At 48.0% G+C, this 22,176-nt stretch overlaps 2 protein-coding genes across 3 annotated transcripts in view; one reads left to right on the top strand and one right to left on the bottom strand.

Moving 5' to 3' along the window:
- The window catches only part of FANCA (FA complementation group A), a 63,094-nt gene extending 55,766 nt beyond the window's left edge, over positions 1-7,328 (bottom strand). Inside the window, exons 1-6 of the mRNA XM_077891195.1 lie at positions 7,172-7,328; positions 6,527-6,636; positions 6,077-6,161; positions 3,231-3,373; positions 3,002-3,097; positions 1,442-1,518 (exon numbers count right to left, since the gene is read on the bottom strand). Of these exons, the coding sequence (XP_077747321.1) occupies positions 1,442-1,518; positions 3,002-3,097; positions 3,231-3,373; positions 6,077-6,161; positions 6,527-6,636; positions 7,172-7,250 (590 nt within the window). The 5' untranslated portion in view covers positions 7,251-7,328. The remainder of the gene's footprint in view (positions 1-1,441; positions 1,519-3,001; positions 3,098-3,230; positions 3,374-6,076; positions 6,162-6,526; positions 6,637-7,171) is intronic.
- A 12,523-nt stretch (positions 7,329-19,851) lies between these two features.
- The window catches only part of SPIRE2 (spire type actin nucleation factor 2), a 32,840-nt gene continuing 30,515 nt past the window's right edge, over positions 19,852-22,176 (top strand). Inside the window, exon 1 of one of the 2 annotated variants that reach the window (XM_077891207.1) lies at positions 19,852-20,176. In XM_077891207.1, the coding sequence (XP_077747333.1) occupies positions 19,906-20,176 (271 nt within the window). In that variant the 5' untranslated portion in view covers positions 19,852-19,905. Of the gene's footprint in view, positions 20,177-20,506; positions 21,001-22,176 lie in introns of those variants that run through there. The other variant, XM_077891208.1, reaches the window with a different exon arrangement.

Consider the following 22,176-nt stretch of genomic DNA (forward strand, 5'->3'; position numbering starts at 1 on the left):
AGAAGCAGACTCTCTGCTGAGCAGAGGAGCCTGACCTGGGGCTCAATCTTAAGACCCTCAGACCATGACCCAACCCGAAGTTAGACACTTAATCGACTAAACCACCCAGGTGCCTAATTTTTAAAAATATTTTATCATAGGGGCACGTGGCTGGCTCAGGTAGTATGAGCCAGCATATGACTCTTGATCTCAGGACTGTGAGTTCAAGTCCCAACTGGGTGTAGAGATTACTTAAAAATAAAATCTTTAAAAAAAAAAAATTTATCCCATAATATCTTATACAAAGAAAATATTTCAAGTTTGTGCATGACAAAGACTTGGATCATAATAATGTTCTCTTCAAATAATGAAGTAAGAGGGATGTCTGGGTGGCTCAGCGGTTGAGCATCTGCCTTCGGCTCAGGGTGTGATCCTGGAGTCCCGGGATCAAGTCCCACATCGGGCTCCCTGCATGGAGCCTCCTTCTCTCTCTGCCTATGTCTCTGCCTCTCTCTCTCTCTCTGTCTCTCATAAATAAAAATCTTAAAAATCTTTAAAAAGGAAGGAAGGAAGGAAGGAAGGGAGAGAAGGGAGAGAGAGAGAGAGAGAGAGAGAGAGAGAAAGAAAGAAAGAAAGAAAGAAAGAAAGAAAGAAAGAAAGAGAGAGAAAGAGAAAGAGAAAGAGAAAGAGAAAGAGAAAGAGAAAGAGAAAGAGAAAGAGAAAGGAAAGGAAAGGAAAGGAAAGGAAAGGAGGAGGGAGGGAGGGAAGGAGGGAGGAAGAAGAAAGAACAAAGAAGAAAGAAGAAAGAAGAAAAGAAAAGAAAAAAGAAAAAAGAAAAGGAAGGGGAAGGGGAAGGGGAAGAAAGAAAAGAAAAGAAAAGAAAGAAAAGAAAAGAAAAGAAAAGAAAAGAAAAGAAAAGAAAAGAAAAAAGAAAAGAAAAGAAAAAAGAAAAGAAAAAAAGAAAAGAAAAGAAAAAAGAAAAGAAAAGAAAAGAAAAGAAAAGAAAAGAAAAAAGAAAAGAGAAAAGAAAAGGAAGGGGAAGGGGAAGAGGAAGGGGAAGAAAGAAAAAAGAAAGAAAAGAAAAGAAAAGAAAAGAAAAGAAAAGAAAAGAAAAGAAAAGAAAAGAAAAGAAAAATCTTAAAAAAAAAAAAAAGGGGGATGCCTGGGTAGCTCAGCAGTTGGGCGCTGTCTTCAGCTCAGGTCATGATCCTGGGATCTGGGATCGAGTCCCACATCGGGCTCCCTGTGAGGAGCCTGCTTCTCCCTCTGCCTGTGTCTCTGCCTCTCTCTCTGTGTCTTTCATGAATAAATAAATAAATCTTTAAAAAAAAAAAAGAAAAAGAAGGAAGATAATCTCTCAGTTATTTTTGGCTTTGATATATAAATAAGTCATAATACACTAGATTACGAAAAAGAAGTCATATATTACTAAGGTAATGTTAAATTCTCAACGATACACTACCTTTCCAACAACAGCTCCTGGAGGCTCACAATGTTTTGTACGTGAAGATGCCACACAGCTTCAAGCAACAAAAAATTCTGAAGAAAAAAATAGTACTATGAGTCCTTCATGCACACATTTTCCTACAAAATGTGTAGCCTGTACACTATTAAAAATTAAGTGGAGTAGGGGGATCCCTGGGTGGCTCAGTGGTTTAGTGCCTGCCATTGGCTCAGGGCGTGATCCTGGAGTCCCGGGATCAAATCCCACGTCGGGCTCCCTGCATGGAGCCTGCTCTCCCTCTGCCTGTCTGTCTGTCTGTCTCTCTCTCTCTCTGTCTCTCATGAATAAATAGATAAATAAAATCTTTAAAAAAAAAATTAAGTGAGTAACAAGCACAACCTAAGACACATACTCAATCGCTTTGACTAAAAACTCACCAAGTCTTCAGACACTCATTAGCATCTTTCATCTCTCCACCTGCCAGCATCCTGCCCAGGCTCTAAGTTAACCTGCTTCTAGGACTTTCTCCACTGTGGCCGAAATGAGATTCCAAAATGTAAACTGGACATGTCAATCTCTTCTCTGGAACTCCGTGGTGGCTTTTGGCAGTTTCCAGAACAAGTTCAGACTCTTGGACTCAGCACAGGAGCATTGTAACCATGTTTGTGTCTCTCTTATTCTCCTACCCCAGCGAGGTCCTCCCTTTGGAAGCTCGGACACCCTTGCCCCCAGGACATCTTGCTCAAGTCAGCTCTATGCCCCAATGCCTACTTTGTCCTGTTCTTCACCCAATATGGCACTCTTCCTTCACATGCCATGCGCCTGCCAGTACTCTTAAAAAGCCTCTTGTAGGACCCTCCGACCCCCTGCTCTTGCCTGGACACCTGTGGACCTTAAGTTCTTTCAACTATTCAAATATCTATAAACCTACTGAATTCAAAATGCTTCATAGAAGAATAAAAATAATTTTTCATATTATAATTTTCTAGAGTACTACCATGGAAAATTATTCATAATTATACATAAGAAGAAAGAACGTGGGCCGCCTTGGTGGCGCAGAGGTTTAGCGCCGCCTGCAGCCCAGGGTGTGATCCTGGAGACCCAAGATCGAGTCCCACGTCAGGCTCCATGCATGGAGCCTGCTTCTCCCTCTGCCTGTGTCTCTGCCTCTCTCTCTCTGTGTCTCTCATGAATAAATAAACAAAATCTTAAAAAAAAAAAAAAAAAAAAAAGAAGAAGAAGAAGAGAAGAACATGTTTCTGTGGTACATTCTAACAAATACTACTAATGATGGGTGAATATTGGCAAATATGGTAATTAAAGGTACTTCTTTACCACCCATAGAGGCATTTGCTAAATGCTTTTTCCCCCCCGACTCTGTGATTAATGAGATGCTTAAGAATCCCTAAGATCTCCCTCTGCCTGTGTCTCTGCCTCTCTCTCTGTGTCTCTCATGAATGAATAAAATCTTAAAAAAAAAAAAATTCTTAAGAACACATCGGGACCCTACTGTCTTTTCAAATCAACAGAACACGGCTTGAGAAACCTCTAGAGTCAGAATTACAATGTCAAATTTACCTGTACTTCCCGTAGTTCTTGACAGAAGGAGAAACGAGAGAACATACTATGTGCTAATAAATACTGAGCCACCTCCAACACAGAAGACAGTTTCTTCTGAAAAGAGAGATTAAATCATTAAAAAAAAAAAAAAAAAGCAAATACCTGAAACAACATTATAGAAATGTCCTATTTTCCCAAATAGCTTAAAGTAATGAGTAAGCACAGTTAGTTAATCACCGTGTCTTACCCTTTGCTCTGCGTTCAGCAGAACCCTGTGGGTGGGTTCACCATTAGAACTACAGATCTGCATGATGCTGGAGGCAACTGTCTGGCTGGACAGCACGGCCACTGGGACACCCAGTCTCGAGGCTTGATCTCGTAAAGCAGAGCCTTAAAGACAGAATAGACATTTTCCTTAAGAAGACATCCAGATGGGGATCCCTGGGTGGCACAGTGGTTTGGCGCCTGCCTTTGGCCCAGGGCGCAATCCTGGAAACCCCGGATGGAATCCCACGTCAGGCTCCCGGTGCATGGAGCCTGCTTCTCCCTCTGCCTATGTCTCTGCCTCTCTCTCTCTCTCTCTCTATGTGACTATCATAAATAAATAAAATTAAAAAAAAAAAAAAAATTTAAAAAAAAAAAAGAAGACATCCAGATGGCCGACATAGGTAAATATGCTCAACACCATTCATTCATCATCAGTGAAGTGCTATTCAAAGCACAAGGAGATGTCACCTCACAGCTTTCACAATGGCTAGTCTCAAAAACATACAAAGCAAACTGTTGGCAAGGATGTGGAAAAAAAGAACCCTTGTGTGATGTTGGTGGGAATGAAAACTGATGCAGCCACTGTGGAAAACAGTATGGAAGTTTCTCAAAAATTACGGGTGCCTGGGTGGCTCCATGGTGGAGCGTCTGCCTTCAGCTCAGGGCGTAATCCCGGGGTCCTGGGATCGAGCCCCACATCAAGTTCCCTTCATGGAGCCTGCTTCTCCCTCTGCCTGTGCCTCTGCCTCTCCCTCTCTGTGTGTCTCTCATGAATAAATAAAATATTTAATAAATAAATAAATAAATAAAATCTTTAAAAAAATTAAAACCAGAATTATTATATGATCCAGTAATTCTACTACCCAAAGAAAACACCTTTAACGGGGATCCCTGGGTGGCGCAGCGGTTTGGCGCCTGCCTTTGGTCCAGGGCGCAATCCTGGAGACCCGGGATCGAATCCCACGTCGGGCTCCCGGAGCATGGAGCCTGCTTCTCCCTCTGCCTATGTCTCTGCCTCTCTCTCTCTGTGACTATCATAAATAAATAAAAATTAAAAAAAAAAATAGTTCAAAAACATGTATACACTCTAATATTTATGGCAGCATTACTTTTTTTTTTTTTTAAGGATTTTATTTATTTATTCATGAGAAACACAGAGAGAGAGAACGGCAGAGACACAAGCAGAGGGAGAAGCAGGCCCCATGCAGGAAGCCTGATGTGGGACTTGATCCCCGGTCTCCAGGATCAGGCCCTGGGCTGAAGGCGGCGCTAAACCACTAAGCCACCCGGGCTGCCCTTATGAGATATTTTAAACAAATTAATGGGGATCCCTGGGCGGCGCAGCGGTTTGGCGCCTGCCTTTGGCCCAGGGCACGATCCTGGAGACCCGGGATCGAATCCCACATCGGGCTCCCGGTGCATGGAGCCTGCTTCTCCCTCTGCCTGTGTCTCTGCCTCTCTCTCTCTCTCTCTCTCTCTGTGACTATCATAAATAAATAAAAATTAAAAAAAAATTAAAAAAAAAAAAAAAAACAAATTAATGAATTAGTTGATATGTTTCTGAAATGATAGTCATTTCGTAATAAAAATGTGAATGGCCAGAAAATAACTTATTTTTTTGTTATCCCCAAAAAACTTCCCCAATCTCATATCCTCACAATGAAATATCCTGAAATATTCTTAAACCTAGAAATATCCTTCTGTCAATGAGGTACTTGTTATGTCCCATGTTTTTCCAAGGGACACTTTGGTTCCTCCTGCTTCTCAGTCCTACGTTGAGTCAAATATTGTTTGAGTCAAACACTGTTTTTAAATAACAACTTCAGGGATCCCTGGGTGGCGCAGCGGTTTGGCGCCTGCTTTTGGCCCAGGGCGCGATCCTGGAGACCCGGGATCAAATCCCACATTGGGCTCCCGGTGCATGGAGCCTGCTTCTCCCTCTGCCTGTGTCTCTGCCTCTCTCTCTCTCTCTCTCTCTCTGTGACTGACTGACTAAATAAATAAATAAATAAATAAATACTTCAGGGGCAGCCCAGGTGGCGCAGCGGTTTAGCGTTGCCTGCAGCCCGGGGTGTGATCCTGGAGACCCAGGATCGAGTCCCACATCAGGCTTCCTGCATGGAGCCTGCTTCTCCCTCTGCCTGTGTCTCTGCCTCTCTCTTTGCTCTCTCTGAATGAATAGATAAATAAATCTTTAAAAATAAATAAATAAATAGATAACAACTTCATAACACCCCAATCAAGTCATAAAAACATGACTTGCAATTCATAACTTGACACGGAGGTGGCAAGCCATGACCTGAGGCATGTAACTTTTTGCTTATTAAAAACAAATCGGGACGCCTGGGTAGCTCAGAGGTTGAGCATCTGCCTTTGGCCCAGGTCATGATCCTGCAGTCCCAGGATCCAGGCCCACATCGGGCTCCCCGCCTGGAGCCTGCTTCTCCCTCTGCCTGTGTCTCTGCCTCTCTCTCTCTCTCTCTCTGTGCCTCTCATGAATAAATAAGTAAAACCTTTGAAAAAAGTAAAATTGGGCAGCCCGGGTGGCCCAGCGGTTTAGCGCCACCTTCAGCCCAGGGCGAGATCCTGGAGACCTGGGATCAAGTCCCACATCAGGCTTCCTGCATGGAGCCTGCTTCTCCCTCTGCCTGTGTCTCTGCCTCTCTCTCTCTCTCTCTCTCCTCTCTGTGTAATAAAATAAATAAAATCTTTTAAAAAAATGTAAATTAATAAAAATAAAAAAGTAAAATAAAATAAAAGCAAATCAAGGTCACCTTACATAAGGCTCCTCCATAACTCCATTTATTAGGGAAAATGAGCTCTTACCTATGAATGAACTAGAAAGATTAGCAGAGGCCTCGGGATCACCCAACTGATTGAGACACAGTGTTTTACATGCTGGACCTTCTACCTGGAAACCAAACACAAAGAACTCTCTTTGTAAAACTCAAGCTGTGTGAGCATAGAAACAATCTGTGTATAGAACACTTGCTCACTGCACTATTCTCAAATATTTTGAGGTAGACATTTTTAAAGTGAAAGCTACCAAAGTTTTTTTGAGAAAAACTAAATTCACTCTGAACTTACTGATCTCTCCAAAGAGAAATAAATGCTCCCCATCTCTTTCCTGCCCTGCCCTGCCAACATTTAACGGATGCTCCTACCAGATACTCCTGAGGCTTTTCTCAGGCGTCTCCACGAAGATGACGCTGTGGCAGGGGGGGCAAAACCCCCAACTGAAATCTGCTTTCAGAGGCCAAACCGGTGCCCTCTTACCTCAAGCAGAAGGTCGTCCAGGTTCAGGTGGCGTCTCAGGAGGTGCACGGCCGAGTCCTGCAGCCTGTGCCCCCTCCCGGGGCCGCGCAGCTGCCTCTCGACCCGTCCCGCTGGGGGGAAAGCAGTTCACAATAGGACAGCAGCCCTGAGGAGCCCTGTGCAGGGACGCGGCCACGTTCCCGCCCCGAGGTCATGCACCAGGGGACGCGTGAACCCGGAAAGCCCCACCCCACCCCCACCTGAGGCGCAGCTCATGGAACGACGGACCTGCAGGTCCCCAGGGTCCAGCTAAGGAGAGACGGAGGCACTGTCAACGGGACAGAGCACACTGGCCCGTGGGGGTCCGGGGCAGGAAAGGGCACGTGGGGGGAAGCTGGGGACACCCAAGTGCGCTCTGGGTCAGCGAGCAGCGCCGCACGAACGCCAGGAATCCCGGGGGCCCAGCTGTCGTCCCTGGGTGTCGCTCCTGGACGCCTGGGCTCCACTCTCACGTGCCCACCTCTCCTACCGCCCCCGGCGTCCGCTGCGCCCTGCCGGGCCCCGCAGCTGGGGAGAGCCCGAGACCGCGGGACCAGGGGCCTGGCGCCCGGCGGCGGAGGCTGGGGCGGCGCGGGATCTCAGGGCCCGGCCCCGGCGCCCTCTTACCCAGCAGCTCGGCCCACGTCCTCCTGCGGCTTCCCGAACTGGAGCCCGACGCGGCATCCTGCGTCCGCAAGTCCGACATGGCGGGAACTCAGCATTCCCTCAGCTGCTCGAGGCAACCGGCCCGCGCTGCCTCCCCGTTGGCTGCGGCCCGCGCGGCCTCCCCATTGGCTGGCGCCTCCCAGGTCCCACCCCCTTGGGCTGGAGGCCTCGCGCCGCGGCCATCTTGGGGGTGGCGTGTGGCGCCATGTTGGTGGTGGCAAAAGCCCGGGAGGAAGGTGTGGGAGTCCTGCACAAAGGACAAGATTGCGGTTGGCGGTGTGGATGCAGAGTGGCGTCGAGTGCCAGAAAACCGGAATCCTTGTGCATTATTCCTGCGTATAAGGACTGAGAGTTGGTCATGAAGAAACAAGCCTACAAAGCTAGAACCGGGAAGACGCTAAAACGCGCGGGCCGGGCCTGGTTCGTCTGTTGGGAGTCGGTTCGGTCCCCGCGGGGACTGCGGCAGGATGACCCTCCGCCCCTGCGGACACAGGCCGCGGCCAGCGACACTGACTTTAACTAAGTGTAAACGGTTGCAGGTGCCTCCCGAGAGCCGCCCACCTGCCCAGGTGTCCCAGGTGTTGAGACTCCAGGCGGCGGGCCCTCTGCGGAGGTGGTGTCTTTTGTGGTGTCTTTCCCTCGATGCTGTGCCTGTAAGATTCATCCACGTTGTGCTGCGCTGCAGTTGGTTTGTTTTCATGGCTGTGTACTATTCCACTGGAACATAAACATATGCACATAAGTGATAACTTACAAAACCTATTTTCTGTGCATTATGATGTTTTCACATCTTAAAAAGCCTTTCTGGCTGGGGAGAGACTCGCTGACTTTAGAGATGACGAAAGGCCCACAGGAGCATGCCCTCTAGAAGACTACCCGCCCCAGAGCCAGAGCTCCTCCATCTGGCTCCAATCCCAGGAGGCAGTATTCTTCTGCCTAATCATCCATGGCCAGGTGCCAGGCAACTGAGGACCACTCCTGTAGCCCAGAGCCCACCCAAATTGTTCAGACTACCCTCTCCGAGCTGTTTACACTGCCTAGCCTAGCCTTCCCTGAGAAAACCACAATAAAGACCTTGATGGAAAGCTTGCTGTCCCTCCTGCCTTATTTCCTGTGTCTAAGACTGGCGGACATAATAAACTTTGTGTGTGTGTGGGGGGGGGGGGTTGGTCTGTTTTTTAAAGATTTTATTTATTTATTCATGAGAGACAGAGAGGCAAGAGACACAGGCAGACGGAGAAGCAGGCTCCCTGCAAGGAGCCCAATATGGGACTCGATCCTGAATCCCAAGATCACGCCCTTATCCGAAAGCAGATGCTCAACTGCTAAGCTACCCAGGTGTCCCAATAAACTTGGTTTTTAACTGAGTCTCTCTGTGTCTTCTCTTGTGACCATCTCACAAGATTTTTTTTTTTTCAAAAAAAAAAAAAAAAGATTTTTTTTTTTCCCAGCTAAGGCTAGGGCAACTTAAGGTTAGGATTGATACCTCCAAGCCTGGTTGACACAGCATGGGGCTGGGGAGCCAGCAGTGGACAGAGGGCTGTAGGGTTTTCACATTGGTGAACCATGGGGTGGGGTGAGTAGACTAATGCTGGCTCATTCCTGTTGATAATGAATTGTAGAAAGCCAATCAAATAATGACTCAAGGCTTTCTTGTCACCTCAAATTGAAAGAACACATCTAGATTTGTTTCAACAGACTTTACCATATATCATGTTTATTCATATATGAAAAAACATAAGTGAGAAATGCATTGAAGGTATCCTGAGCTCTAACTTCAGAAGAAGGGTGAATAAGAAAATCTGCTCAGTTATCCTGAGTAGAAAAACCCAGTTCTTCCTTCCTATGTGAACCTTACCCCTGAGTATGTCTTCTGCCTCTGGTCCCCAAATGCGTGGGGATTTTAACCTCAAGCAATTCTCTGTGACACCAGCTGGGTGTACTACAACTGAACTCAGTTCTGGTTTTTTTTGTTTTTGTTTTTGTTTTTAAGATTTATTTATTTATTTATGAAAAACACAGAGAGAAGGAGAGAGAGAGGCAGAGACACAGGAGGAGGGAGAAGCAGGCTCCATGCTGGGAGCCCAACGTAGCACTCAATCCTGGGTCTCCAGGATCGTGCCCTGGGCCAAAGGCAGGTGCCAAACCACTGAGCCACCCAGGGATCCCCCTGAACTCAGTTCTGACACTATTTATTGGGAGACAGTGTCAGATCCCATAGGTAAAGGACTCAGTTTTGGCAGTCAGCCCCCCACTTCAGATGCCAGTTCCAAATAGTTGGTCCTCAGATCACCAACAATGTCTGTCAACAAATCAGGGGTTTCCAGGGGCTCTCACGACCCCCTCCTCAGATTTCATTAATTTGCCAGAGTAGCTCACAGAAGTCAGGGAAACACATTACCAGATTATTTTTTTTATAATTTTAGCTTTTTTTAAAAAAGATTTTATATATTTATTCATGAGATACAGAGAGAGAGAGAGAGGCAGAGACACAGGCAGAGGGAGAAGCAGGCTCCATGCAGGGAGCCTGACGTGGGACTCGATCCTGGATCTCCAGGATCACGCCCTGGGCTGAAGGTGGCGTTAAACCGCTGGGCCACTGGGCTGCCCCATTTACCAGATTATTAAAGGCTGTGAAAGGGGCACCTGGGGGTTCAGTCAGTGAAGCATCTGCCTTCGACTCATGGCCTTGATCCTGGTGTCCTGGGATCCAGCCCCATATTGAGCTCCCTACTCAGCAGGGAGTCTGCTTCTCCCTTTCCCTTGGACCCTAACTTGTGCTCACTCACTCTCTCAAATAAAATCTCTTAAGAAAAAAAAAAAAAAAGCTGTAATAAAGGATACAGGTAAGCAGCCAGATGAAGAGATACACAGGGTGAGGCCCAGGGGAATTCTAAGCACAGGCTATCTGCCTTCATGGAATTGGGGCGCATCATCCTCCAGGTATTCTGTTTGCCAGCCTGGAAACTCTCTGAACACTCGACTTTTGGGATTTTACAGAGGCTTCATGACAAAGGCGTGATTGATCATTAGCTCCATTTCCAGCCCCTCTTCCCTCTCTGGAGGACAGGGACAGAGCCAAAAAATCCAAGCTTCTAATCATTACTTGGTCTTTCTGGTGACCAGCCAAGCCACCCGGGGACCCACACAGAGTCACCTCATTAGAATCAAAGATGCTCCTCGTGTTCTTTTTTTTTTTTTTTTAAGATTTTATTTATTTATTCATGAGAGACACAGAGAGAGGCAGAGACAGAGGCAGAGGGAGAAGCAGGCTCCTTGAGGGGAGCCAGATGTGGAACTCGATCCCCAGACCCCAGGATCACAACCTGAGCCAGAGGGAGACACTCAACCACTGAGCCACCCAGGCATCCCACTCCTAGTGTTCTTATCACTTAGGAATGTACAAGGATTTCAGGAGCTCTGACCTGGGACCAGGGAGCAGAGCCCAATATGTATTTTGTATCAACTCACAGAGGGTTAGAAGAGCTGAATCATCATTCAGCTGAGTCTCAACATCCAGATTTTCACAGAATATCATCCTGTCAGCCATAATTTGTGATGCCGGAGGCCCTCAAAGAGCGCCCACTGACAATTCCTGGATTGTCTTCCAAACCACTGGAAACCACCTACATTCACATTTGTGTGCAGGCTACAACCACCCTGCAGAACTATTGCCAGGCCCAACCCAGACCCGGAGCTGTTCAATTTGGGATCAATGCCCACAAGACCCCATGGAGGGTGATAAAAGCTGGGCAACATGTGACTTGTGCTGTGGGTTGCAAGACATGACCACAAATTCTCCTTCACCATCAAGAGGTGGGGTCTAGGGCAGCCCAGGGGCTCAGCGGTTTAACGTCACCATCAGCCCAGGGCGTGATCCTGGAGACCCAGAATCGAGTCCCACATCAGGCTCCCTGCATGGATCCTGCTTCTCCCTCTGCTTGTGTCTCTGTGTCTCTCATGAATAAATAAACAGCATCTTAAAATAATAATAGTAATAATAATACTGAATATTGCCTCAGGTCCTGCATGGAGGATGGCGACCCTCCCCCACCCCCTCCCTTCTCAGGAGTGATACCCAGGAAAACAGGAAGATCTGAGTGGGAGTCATGCTCACTCACTATAGCCCAGGGGTGGAACCCTCCCCACTTCTCAACATAAATCCAAACCCCTAACATTGCAAGCATCAGAGCAGGTGTCCACTCACCACTTCTCAGGAACAGCAGAGGAAGGAGATGCATGATCTTCGTTGTTTCTTTTTTTTTTTTTTTAAGATTTTATTTATTGGGGGATCCCTGGGTGGCGCAGCGGTTTGGCGCCTGCCTTTGGCCCAGGGCCTGATCCTGGAGACCCGGGATCGAGTCCCACATCGGGTTCCTGGTGCATGGAGCCTGCTTCTCCCTCTGCCTATGTCTCTGAGCCTCTCTCTCTCTCTCTGTGTGTGACTATCATAAATAAATAAAAATTTAAAAAAAAAAAGATTTTATTTATTGGGACGCCTGGGTGGCTCAGCGGTTGACCATCCATCCGCCTTTGGCCCAGGGCGTGATACTGGAGTCCTGGGATCAAGTCCCACATCGGGCTCCCTGCATGGAACCTGTTTCTCCTCCCTCTTCCTGTGTCTCTGCCTGTCTCTTTGTGTGCGTGTGTGTCTCATGAGAGGCAGAGACACAGGAAGAGGGAGGATAAGCAGGCTCTATGCAAAGAGCCCGATGTGGGACTTGATCCCGGGACTCCAGGATTAACCCCTGAGCCCAGGATCATGCCCTGAGCCAAAGGCGGACACTCAACCGCTGAGCCACCCAGGTGCCCTGATCTTCGTTGTTTCAAACATGGAAAGGACGTTCCCCCACAATTACAAACGTAGTGAGCACATGCTCACTGATGAATGACACTAAAGGAGCAGAGGAACACTGACCCGTCCACAGTCACACCCTGGGACAGTCACCGTGAATGTTTTACTGCACAGCTTTGAAGAAAGCTTTCTGCCTTGCAAATACTTTTTTTTTTTTTAACAGCTGCTTTATACTCTTTTTTTTTTTTTTTTTTGTCCACAGTAACTCATGGACATCTCTGTCAACGGAGCTATCACCCCCTCTTAAATCCTTTTGCTTCACAGTGTTGTGTTGTGGTGCCCTCACTGATTGCTGAGTAGGTGAGTCTTTCCCCTGGCCCCTTTGAGGACTACAGGTTTGTTTTTATTGCCTTAGGATAAAATGCCACATAGCAAACTTTCTGGGTCAAGACCACACATACATTGTTACTTGCTTTTTACTTTGTGACCATATAAGGTCCTTACTGAGTGAAAATTCAGGTGTGCAATAGAAATACTGTGTTCCAAATCCAGCGACTTTGTTGCAGGGTTCCTGACTCAGATGCCTGCAAGCACCCTCAGGAAATCCTGGGATTCCAGGATACAGAATATTAAAAATGTTTATTTGACAGACTAGAGTCTGTCAAGGTTTGATAAAATCCTTTTTTATTACCTTACTCAGGAAATTCTTTTTTCATTAAAGGTTTTATTTATTTATTCATGAGAGACGCTGAGAGAGAGGCAGAGACAGGCAGAGGGAGAAGCAGGCTACCTGAGGAGCCCGATGTGGGACTTGATCCCAGGACCCCGGGATCATGACCTGAGCCGAAGGCAGATGCTCAACTGCTGAGCCACCTAGGCACCCCACTCAGGAAATTCTTTACAAAAACTGGCCTTTCTTTCCTCCCTCCCTATTTTTCTTTCACTTTGAGTACATGATGCTACAGGTTGCTGCTGTTCGGTGGCACAGCCTTGCTCCATGCTAAGGCACGAGCATATCCCACCCTACCCCCCTATACAGTGAAGTAAGTGGCCCTAGAAAGATCTGTCCATGTTCTAACTGGCTTTCTGTGAAGATGACTAACCTTACTGGGAATTGGGTCTTTGTAGATCTTTAGTTAAGGATCCTGAGATGAGCTTGTCCTGGATTATCGAGGTGGGTCCTAACCCACTGAGAGCAGTCCCTCCATCACTGACATGGCCCTATATGTCAGGACACTGTCTAGCACTTAGAAATGGATCCATAGGAATGCCTGGGTGGCTCAGCAGTTGAGCATCTGCCTTTGGCTCAGGGTGTGATCCCTAAGTCCTGGAACTGAGTCCCACATTGGGCTCCCTACATGGAGCCTGCTTCTCTCTCTGCCTCTCTCTCTCTGTGTTTCTCATGAATAAAGAAATGAAATCTTAAAAAAAAAAAAAAAAGAGGGATGCCTGGGTGGCTCAATGGTTGGACGCCTCCGTTCAGACCAGGGCCCAGTGCGTGATCCTGGAGTCCCGGAATCAAGTCCTGCATCGGGCTTCCTGCATGGAGCCTGCTTCTCCCTCTGCCTATGTCTCTGCCTCTCTCTCTCTCTCTGTGTCTCTCATGAATAAATAAGTAGAATCTTTTTTATAAAAGGATCCATAAACACTTGTTTAATTGAGTAATTTTTGTTTAAAGAATCTGTTGTTCGGGCAGCCCCGGTGGCCCAGAGGTTTAGCGCCACCTTCGGTCTAGGGTGTGATCCTGGAGACCCTGGATCGAGTCCCATGTCAGGCTCCCTGCATGGAGCCTGCTTCTCCCTCTGCCTGTGTCTCTGCCTCTCTCTCTCTCTCCGTCTCTCTGTCTCTCATGAATAAATAAAATCTTTAAAAAAAAAAAAAAAGGAATCTGTTGTTCCAATTTTACCCTAACAAGAGAAATGGAAGTTAGGCCACTCTTCACCCATCAGAGATTCAAAAGTTTAATCATATGCTGATGCTGTGAGCGTAGGGAAATAGATACATTAGCATTACCACTGGGAAAGTAAACTGGCACAGCCTCTGTGAGGGCTGCTTGAATAATACTTATCAAAATACTGAGTTTATATATCCTTCAACCCAGCAAGTCTGTTTCCTAGGATTTATACTGAACATGCGTAAAAGTGTGAATGTCAACTATATGTCCACAGAGTCCAAGGTACTTGGGACAGCAGCAGTTCAACCAACGATATCTTCACCATCACAAGCCTGTGCTAAGTATGAGGTTATTCAGTCAAGAGTGGAACAACCTACATGCCCAGCAGATGGGGATCTTATGGTGCCCCACTAAGGGACATTCTGTAGTAAAGAAGGACACAGACACCCTGCACGCTGGTTTCCCTCACTGGTGAGTGAAAAAGCATAGCACAGGACAGGGTGTAAAATAAGTCTTTCTGTGTGAGAAGGAGATGATATATTTGTAATAAGACTGTATGCGGGGTCAGCATGTAGTGGAAGATTTCTCAATTTATAACTTTGCATACCTTTGAACATCAAACCAGTCAAATTAGCCAACACCAATTTGCACAGTTATTTCTGTGTTCTTACAAATTTCAGGGCCCACACAGCCCTTTGAAGCTCATCCCACCAGCAAGATCACTTGTCAGCTGTGATGTAAAACTTCCTTTACTCCAGGCTGTGAGGAAGACAGGATACCAGAAAAAGGATCATACAGCAGCTAGTGTCTGAGTAATACATTTGGAAAGTCATGGATTCATTTTTAACCATCCTGTATTACCTGTTCAAACATGAATCAATTCAAACTTTGTAAAGGACTTCAAATGTCTTCAATAGGAAGCAAATAGTGTCCTCAAGTACGTCCCTACTCTTGATATCCTCTCCTTGTCCTATGTCACACAGAACAGCCCTGCCTGCTGTCCTCTCCACTTTCCATGACCTTCTAGGGTTCCCTCTTGTTCCCTTGGCAGGGCTCTGGAACTTCAGTATCCCGTCCCATGCTGTGGATTTCCTCCTTCCACCCTCTCCCCCTGTTCAGACTCAACTATGTGTAACCGCAGTGTCTTGAAGAATGCCCAGTCTCAGGGCCCTTCCTTGGACCTGTCCTGTGCTCCATTTCAGAGATCAACCATGGCCTGGCTCTATCTGGCATCCCTTGGGATACATAGCCTTTATCATTATCCCAAAATAAACCTAATGTACAAAACCATGGCCTCTTGAATTTCAGCTTTTCCTCTTGGACCCTTAAGCCCTGCCTGGCTGCAAGGAGCATGACAAAGAGGGCATTCAGGGGCCTCTGAATCATGGCAACAGGGGGCCTGGATGCTCACTGCCCTCAATGTGCATGGGTCCCTTGAGAGAAGCTGACCTGCTTTTTAATCTGAAGTAGAATGAATAAGGTGGGGGCAGAGAAAACCTTTGCATTCCATCACCACAGGTGAAGTGGTTCTGCTTGTGCCTGGGGGAGTACACTGGTCTCTAATCTCAAATTGTCTTTATTATTAAACCAAATTGCCCATGTACCTGACTTGCTCTGAACTTTGTCTCAAAACACTCAGAGCATTCTTATGACGTCATCTTGGGCCCTGGAGCCCTGAACTGCTCTCCTGGAATGATGTAACTGTAGTCCACAGCCCACCAGTGAATCCAGCACTGAATTATGTTTTTGAACCCCATCAGGAGCCTAAAATTAGGACCCTATAGCTTTTGTGTCTGCAAAGATGCTCAGAGGTATAATTTCTAGAGCTTTTTAATCTATGGCCATCTGCAGTTATGAGCCACCCACCCCTCTGATTGCATTTGCCATGGTATGGGCATGATCTACACATGGTTTCCTCAAAGCATCCAACACAGACTACGGGAAAAAACAACATAATTGGTGGGGCTCCTGGCTCACATAAAGCACTGTAGCTCCTACCCACCTACAGAGACTGTGTTTCTTTGTGTGCTGTTTCCACTGAGAAGGGGTGGGGAGGGATCTGGGTGGATTTTCCACTAGTCCCTCCCAAGCAGAAGGCATCAATGCCCAGTGCTCACCAAATATGTGTGAACAAACAGCTTGCACCACAAGATGAATATTTGGGAGCATCTTTGCTAATGTGATAAAGTCATGAAGTAATTCTCTAATTCCAATTGGTGGTTAGTCAATATACTCAACCTTTCTATCCTGTCCTAAAGCACAGCAGCCTATAGTGACTGACGATGTCCCTTCCCCAAGATTCTACATCTACTGGAAATGAAGAATAAAGAATGTGTTTTTAGGAGTAGGCTACAGGTGATCCCTTAACTATCAAAATTACCTTCATCCAAAGCTTTCCAAGTTGAGTTAATGATCGACCACAATCAATTTCTATTGTTCTCAGTTGAAACTCTTTTTAAATAGCTGGAAATATGTGGCTTTATTTAAATTTATTTATTTAAATCCAAGTGGCAAGTTCCAGTTATGGAAGGGCTAACATTTCTTTGATTCTGATGTTCTGTGGACAGATAGCTAAATGTTTTAACTCTGGAGCCACTTTCACCTCAAATAAACCCCAGTTCCCATCTTAACCAGGAGCTGCTCAGCTTATGGTAAAAAGCAGGTATATGTTCTTTCCCTTGGTGCATGTAGCCCAGATGAGGATCAGTTTACCCACGAGTTCATTCTGAAGTCATGAGCCCTCCGTGGGACTTAAAATATGCATTAGACTTTTTTTAAAAAAGATTTTATTTATTTATTCATGATGCATTAGACTTTTTTTTAACTTTTTAAAAAAATTATTTATTTATTTTTATTGATAGTCACACACAGAGAGAGAGAGAGAGGCAGAGATATAGGCAGAGGGAGAAGCAGGCTCCATGCACCGGGAGCCCGACGTGGGATTCGATCCCGGGTCTCCAGGACCGCACCCTGGGCCAAAGGCAGGCGCTAAACCACTGCGCCACCCAGGGATCCCCTGCATTAGACTTTTTAATCAAAAGTATGAGTTGGAAAAAAAAAAAAAAAGTAGGAGTTGGGCTTGGTACTCTTCCACAGGAAGGAAATGAGGAAATAGTTATCTTGACTTTGACTTGTGACTAAGAGGTAGAACTTGTCACTGTACCTAGAGTTCCCACCAACCAGGTCAGAAGCTAGTTGCATCTAGTTGCCTAGAGTCCTGGGAAAATTTGATCAGGTTTCTCTTCTAGTGGATTCATGCATCATTTTTTTTTTATTTTATTTATTCATGAGAGACACACGGAGAGAGGCAGAGACACAGGCAGAGGGAGAAGCAGGCTCCTCGTAAGGAGCCCAATGTGGGACTTGATCATGGGACCGGGATCATGCCCTGAGCCAAAGGCAGATGCTCAACTGCTGAGCCACTCAGGCGTCCTCATGCATCATTTCTGATTCTAAGCTTAAAAGTGGCTCTTAGGCTCCCAGTCTACAATGTTGGAATCCCTCTCACTGCAACCACCACCCTTACACCATGTGGGGCTTCCTCCACACTGTAGGCCCATTTCTATGTCTCATCTGGTACTTTCTGCGGGATGGGGTGGTGGTGGTGGTAAATGACCTAAGAGGAGAACAGGTACAGTTTCTTTCTTTTTCTTTTACGTTTTTAAAAATTTAAATTCAATTTGCCTACATGTAGACAGTACAGTTTCTACGAACATCTAGAGAGCTGAAGAATGCTTCTGCTTCCTCATTTTGGTCATGGGGACAAATTTTCAGATGTCAGGAGGTAAGTACTCTTTTGGTGTATCGATTAGGTTTACTTTCCATTATGCTATTTTGAATAATCAAAGCTTTGTAAATCTTATAATTTAAAAATAAATTACTTAAGAACAAAAAAAAAAGGAACACAAATGAAATAAGTAGACCTAACTTTTATAATTTTCAGTAAAATCTCCATGTTCTGAATCTTGCTGGCTAATGTCTTGGAAGGTACATGGGGAAATCCCTGAAAAAGTTATTAATCCCAGATCAGAAAGGATATTGTACTCTTACGTGGGTGAACTCAAGGGCCACTGGTCAGCCAGGTGTGAGTCATCATCTCCATGAGCCCCCTCACCAAGGCCCATGCTCGTTGAATGAGATCCTAAAACCGTGTGGTCAATTAGGGAAATGTGAGGTCCTTTGAAGAATAGGGAAGGAACTTCTTGCTACCACCCAAGCAGCTTCCAATTATGGTGATTATCACCTTCTGCTCTGCTCAGTTGCATGGAAGGGTGCCCCTCCTAAGAATGCTCCAACTATGCAGGACAGCAGGGGTGAACCAGCCTACAGTAGAAGCAATGACTCTGGTTTCTGAGGAACTGGTGATGAGACTTACATGACCTGAGGTGTTCTGAATGGAAGTCTTTATTCTCCTGGAATCTGAAAGCAGAAACCACCCCTGTGTGGGCCCATCAGGAGCCTCACTGCACTGGGGGAGGACAGTTCTCAGAGCACATACACCTGGCGTTGTGTGACTGAGGAACTTTCCTAAACCACCGTATAGATGCTATTACTTCTCCACAGATAAGACTCTTCACAGGTTTCTTACTGCTGTCCTAAGGTAGACTTTGAAATTTTTCACTTACCTCTATTAATCACCACCGGGGTGGGGGTGGGGGTGGGGGTGGGGGTGGGGGTAAGAAGTAAAGATCTGACAGGGAAGATTAACCTGAGTCCTAGGTTCTTTGCACAATTTATACAGCAGATACCCTACCTCCCCCACCTCCTGGTCTCTGTTTCCTCCCACAAAGCACCAAATGCTGTTATTTTGACTGTGTAACGCTTGGAGAACTGAAAGTTGCCCAGCTATTGAATATAAAGACTTTGGCACAATTTGTCTTTATCAAATTCCTGTTTGAAGATTAACAATCCGGATGGGACCATCTGACAGTAGGGCCCCAGGTGACAGCCTATGCCCTATGCCAAGTCCTCATCCCCTTTCCTCAAGGTGAAATGGCCACCTGGTTTCTATATTCCGTTGCTTGGCATCACCAGGGAACTTGGAAAGACCTGCCACGGAATCTCCTGCTCCTCCTCCCCACCCCCTTCCCAGGGATCCAGGTTTGGGACCAACTGCCTCACTGCCATTTATCTTCCAGGCGCATTCTGGCTCTGCTATTCTGATCCGATACAACTATGGCTCAAAAGGTCTTGGGATCTGCCTGAATAAAGTTACCCATATGCTTGGCTGCCTGGAATGAAGGCACACATTCAAAAGGGGAGTGTTGCATGACACTGGTGAATGATGCTGCCGTTTACTTTCCACAGAGAGCTCGAGCATTTAATTCAGACACGGGTCTCCTGCTGGACAGGGTCCTTCATCAAGTGCTTCACAGCGCTGGGTCTCCCTGGCTCACATTACCCGAGAGTAAGTGACCTCCTGAGGTCACCTTGCCAGCGGCCCATCGCACCCCCCCCCCCTCCCCGCGCGCCACTACAGGTATCTGCCTGTGAGCTGGGGGTGGGGGTGGAGGGGTCCGCAGGCCTCTGGACTCCCTCCAGCAGCCCAGCAACAAACGTGCCCCAGGCCCCGCAATCACTGCAGTGTCTTCGGCGGGGTGCGGGTTACACCCGCTGAGAGAGCCTCGGGAGCGCGCCTCCCTTCGGCCGGGATCCCAGCCTCCCCCCAGCCTGCCTCTCCCCTACCCCGCGCCTCTCCCCCCTCCGCCCCGCCCGGCGCCCTCCCAGCTTCCCTCCGCTCGGCGTCCGCAGCGCAGACCCGCTCCACTCCCTCCGGTCCCTCCTTTCCCCTCCCCCCTCCCCTCCCCTCCCCTCCCCTCCCCTCCCCTCCCCCTCCCGCCCCGCCCTCACCTGCGGCCGCTCGCAGGGGCGGGGCCGCCCGAGGATGACAAAGCAGCGGCCGGCGGCGCGGGACCCGCCCCCCTGCGCTGGGCGGGTGCGTCGGCCGCCCCGGCGCGGCTGTTATGGAAACGGGCAGGGCGCGCAGGAGGCGATAATGGGGCGGCCATGGCCGGGGCCGGCAGGTGCAGCACGGACGCTGCCGGGGCGCCGGGGGCCGGGGGCGCCGGGCGGCCGGAGCCGGGGGAGCTGTCCCTGGAGGAGGTGCTGAAGGCCTACGAGCAGCCCATCAACGAGGAGCAGGCGTGGGCCGTGTGCTTCCAGGGCTGCCGCGGGCTGCGGGGCGCGCCGGGTGGAGGGCGGCGCATCCGGGACACGGCGGACATCCTCCTGCGGCGGGACGGCTCGGTCAGCGCGCGGCGGGAGCCGGGAGCCGCGGGTGAGGCCGGCGGGGGTGTGCGGTGTAGGGTGCGCGGGCCGCGACCCTCCGCTCCGCTCCCCTACCTTCTGTCCCAGCCCTCCGCTACCCTCCCCTTCCCTCCCCTCCCCTGTCCCTGCCCTCCTCGGCCTTCCCCCTGCTCTCCCGACCCTCCCCTCCGGCCCCTCCCCTCCGCTCCCCTCTTCTCTCCCCCTCTCCCTCTGCTGGGCCTGGAGTGGAGCCCCCATTCTGCGCCCTCCTCCCATCCTGGAACCGGCAGCCCTTCCACACCCTCCCTATCCTGAACCTGGAAGTCCCATGCTTCTCCCCATCCTTCTCTTTCTCACCCGGTCTAGGATACCCCCTCCCTTTTCTGGAACCCTTCCCTAACCATCCATCTCTTAATGTCTGCTGTCACTTGGGCATGTTTTCCTCAAGGGAGAAGGATTTTGGTTTTTGATGGCTGAGTACCTTCAGCAGACCCAATTCTGCCTCTCTTATCCCCAGTTCTCCCCACCTGGGGCTAGTTCCTTCTGCTTTGGGGGTGTGTAGCTCTAGTCTTTTTAATCCAGTGATTCATGATGTGGAATGCTCATTGCATTGATAACTGCAGATGCCTTAGGCTGCAAAGGAACAAGTGTCCTCTTGAAGCTTTTTTTCGTGGGAATGAGAGTGGGAAGAGGGGGCTGTGTCTCCCTTGGAATCCCTGCAAATTCACCAGTTGCCTGGGTTTAATAGCAAGAAGAATGTGTAAGATTTGGGGGACAGCCTGCTTGATCTTCTATGCTTAATCACCAACAAGAACAAATAATCCTTTGAAAGATATTTGAAGTCTACTCAAAATAGTGAGTTTAAGTGATTTTATCCTCTTTCTTAGAAAAAAAGAAAGTATTTTCTTTCCTGGAGAACTGGAGTGCTAGTCTGGAGCATATGCTGATATTAACCCTGTGGGGAAGCACAAAGGCTCTGTGTACTGGCAGAGAGCGGGGCCTTCTCCAGCCCTGAGAACGGTGGTTCGCAGAGGTCCTTACAGGCTGGTTTCCATCCCTGCTGTGGTGACAGGGAGGCCCTGTCAGGGCCCTGCTTTGCTCTGGGACATTTGCACGTTTCTGCATTTCACACAAAAAGCTCCAACATATTTGACAGATGAATAAGAGTTGGTACAGACATAGTATTATTCCGATTTTATACTCCGTGAAGCTGAGACTCACGCTTTCTCAGAGTTACACAGCAAGAGGATTTCGATTCAGCCTCAGATTCTTGCTGCCTGTGTGCAAGGTCTTCACAGGTGGGATGGGAGCATCTCCCCGGGGGGGCCTAGATGCTGCATATTTACAAAGAGCTTGTTTCCTGCAGCTGTATTTTCCTGTCTGTGCCACTCCGTATCCCTGGAGATGACAATATAACCCAAGATCTGGCTCCTGGCACCACGTAGTGGGATAGGACTGTAGGGACCTGCCTGATCTGGCCCTCTGATTTTAAAGATGGGAAAACTGAGGCACAGAGGGCTAGCTGGTTAAGACTCATGGCCCTGCATCTCTCTAACTGGGGTGTGTGTGGCAAGCCATGTTTACTTTCTTTCTTTCTTTTTTTAAGATTTCATTTATTTATTTGACAGAGGGATAGAGTCCGCACAAGTGGGGGTGCTGAGAGAGGGAGAAGCAGGCTCCATCTCAGGACCTTGAGGTCATGACCTAAGCCAAAGGCAGATTCTTCACCTGCTGACAGGCGCCCCGTCAAGCTGTGTTTCTTACTGGTACTCTTTTTTTTTTTTTTTTTTTAAGATTTTATTTATTTATTCATGATAGTCACAGAGAGAGAGAGGCAGAGACACAGGCAGAGGGAGAAGCAGGCTCCATGCACCGGGAGCCCGACGTGGGATTCGATCCCGGGTCTCCAGGATCGCGCCCTGGGCCAAAGGCAGGCGCCAAACCGCTGCGCCACCCAGGGATCCCTCTTACTGGTACTCTTAACAAGCACCTTGAGGGCTGTCCAAAGTATTGGTGGTCAGTGGGTCTTCT

This window comes from Canis aureus, chromosome 3 (genome assembly GCF_053574225.1).
Source record: "Canis aureus isolate CA01 chromosome 3, VMU_Caureus_v.1.0, whole genome shotgun sequence".
Classification (NCBI taxonomy): Eukaryota; Metazoa; Chordata; class Mammalia; order Carnivora; family Canidae; genus Canis; species Canis aureus.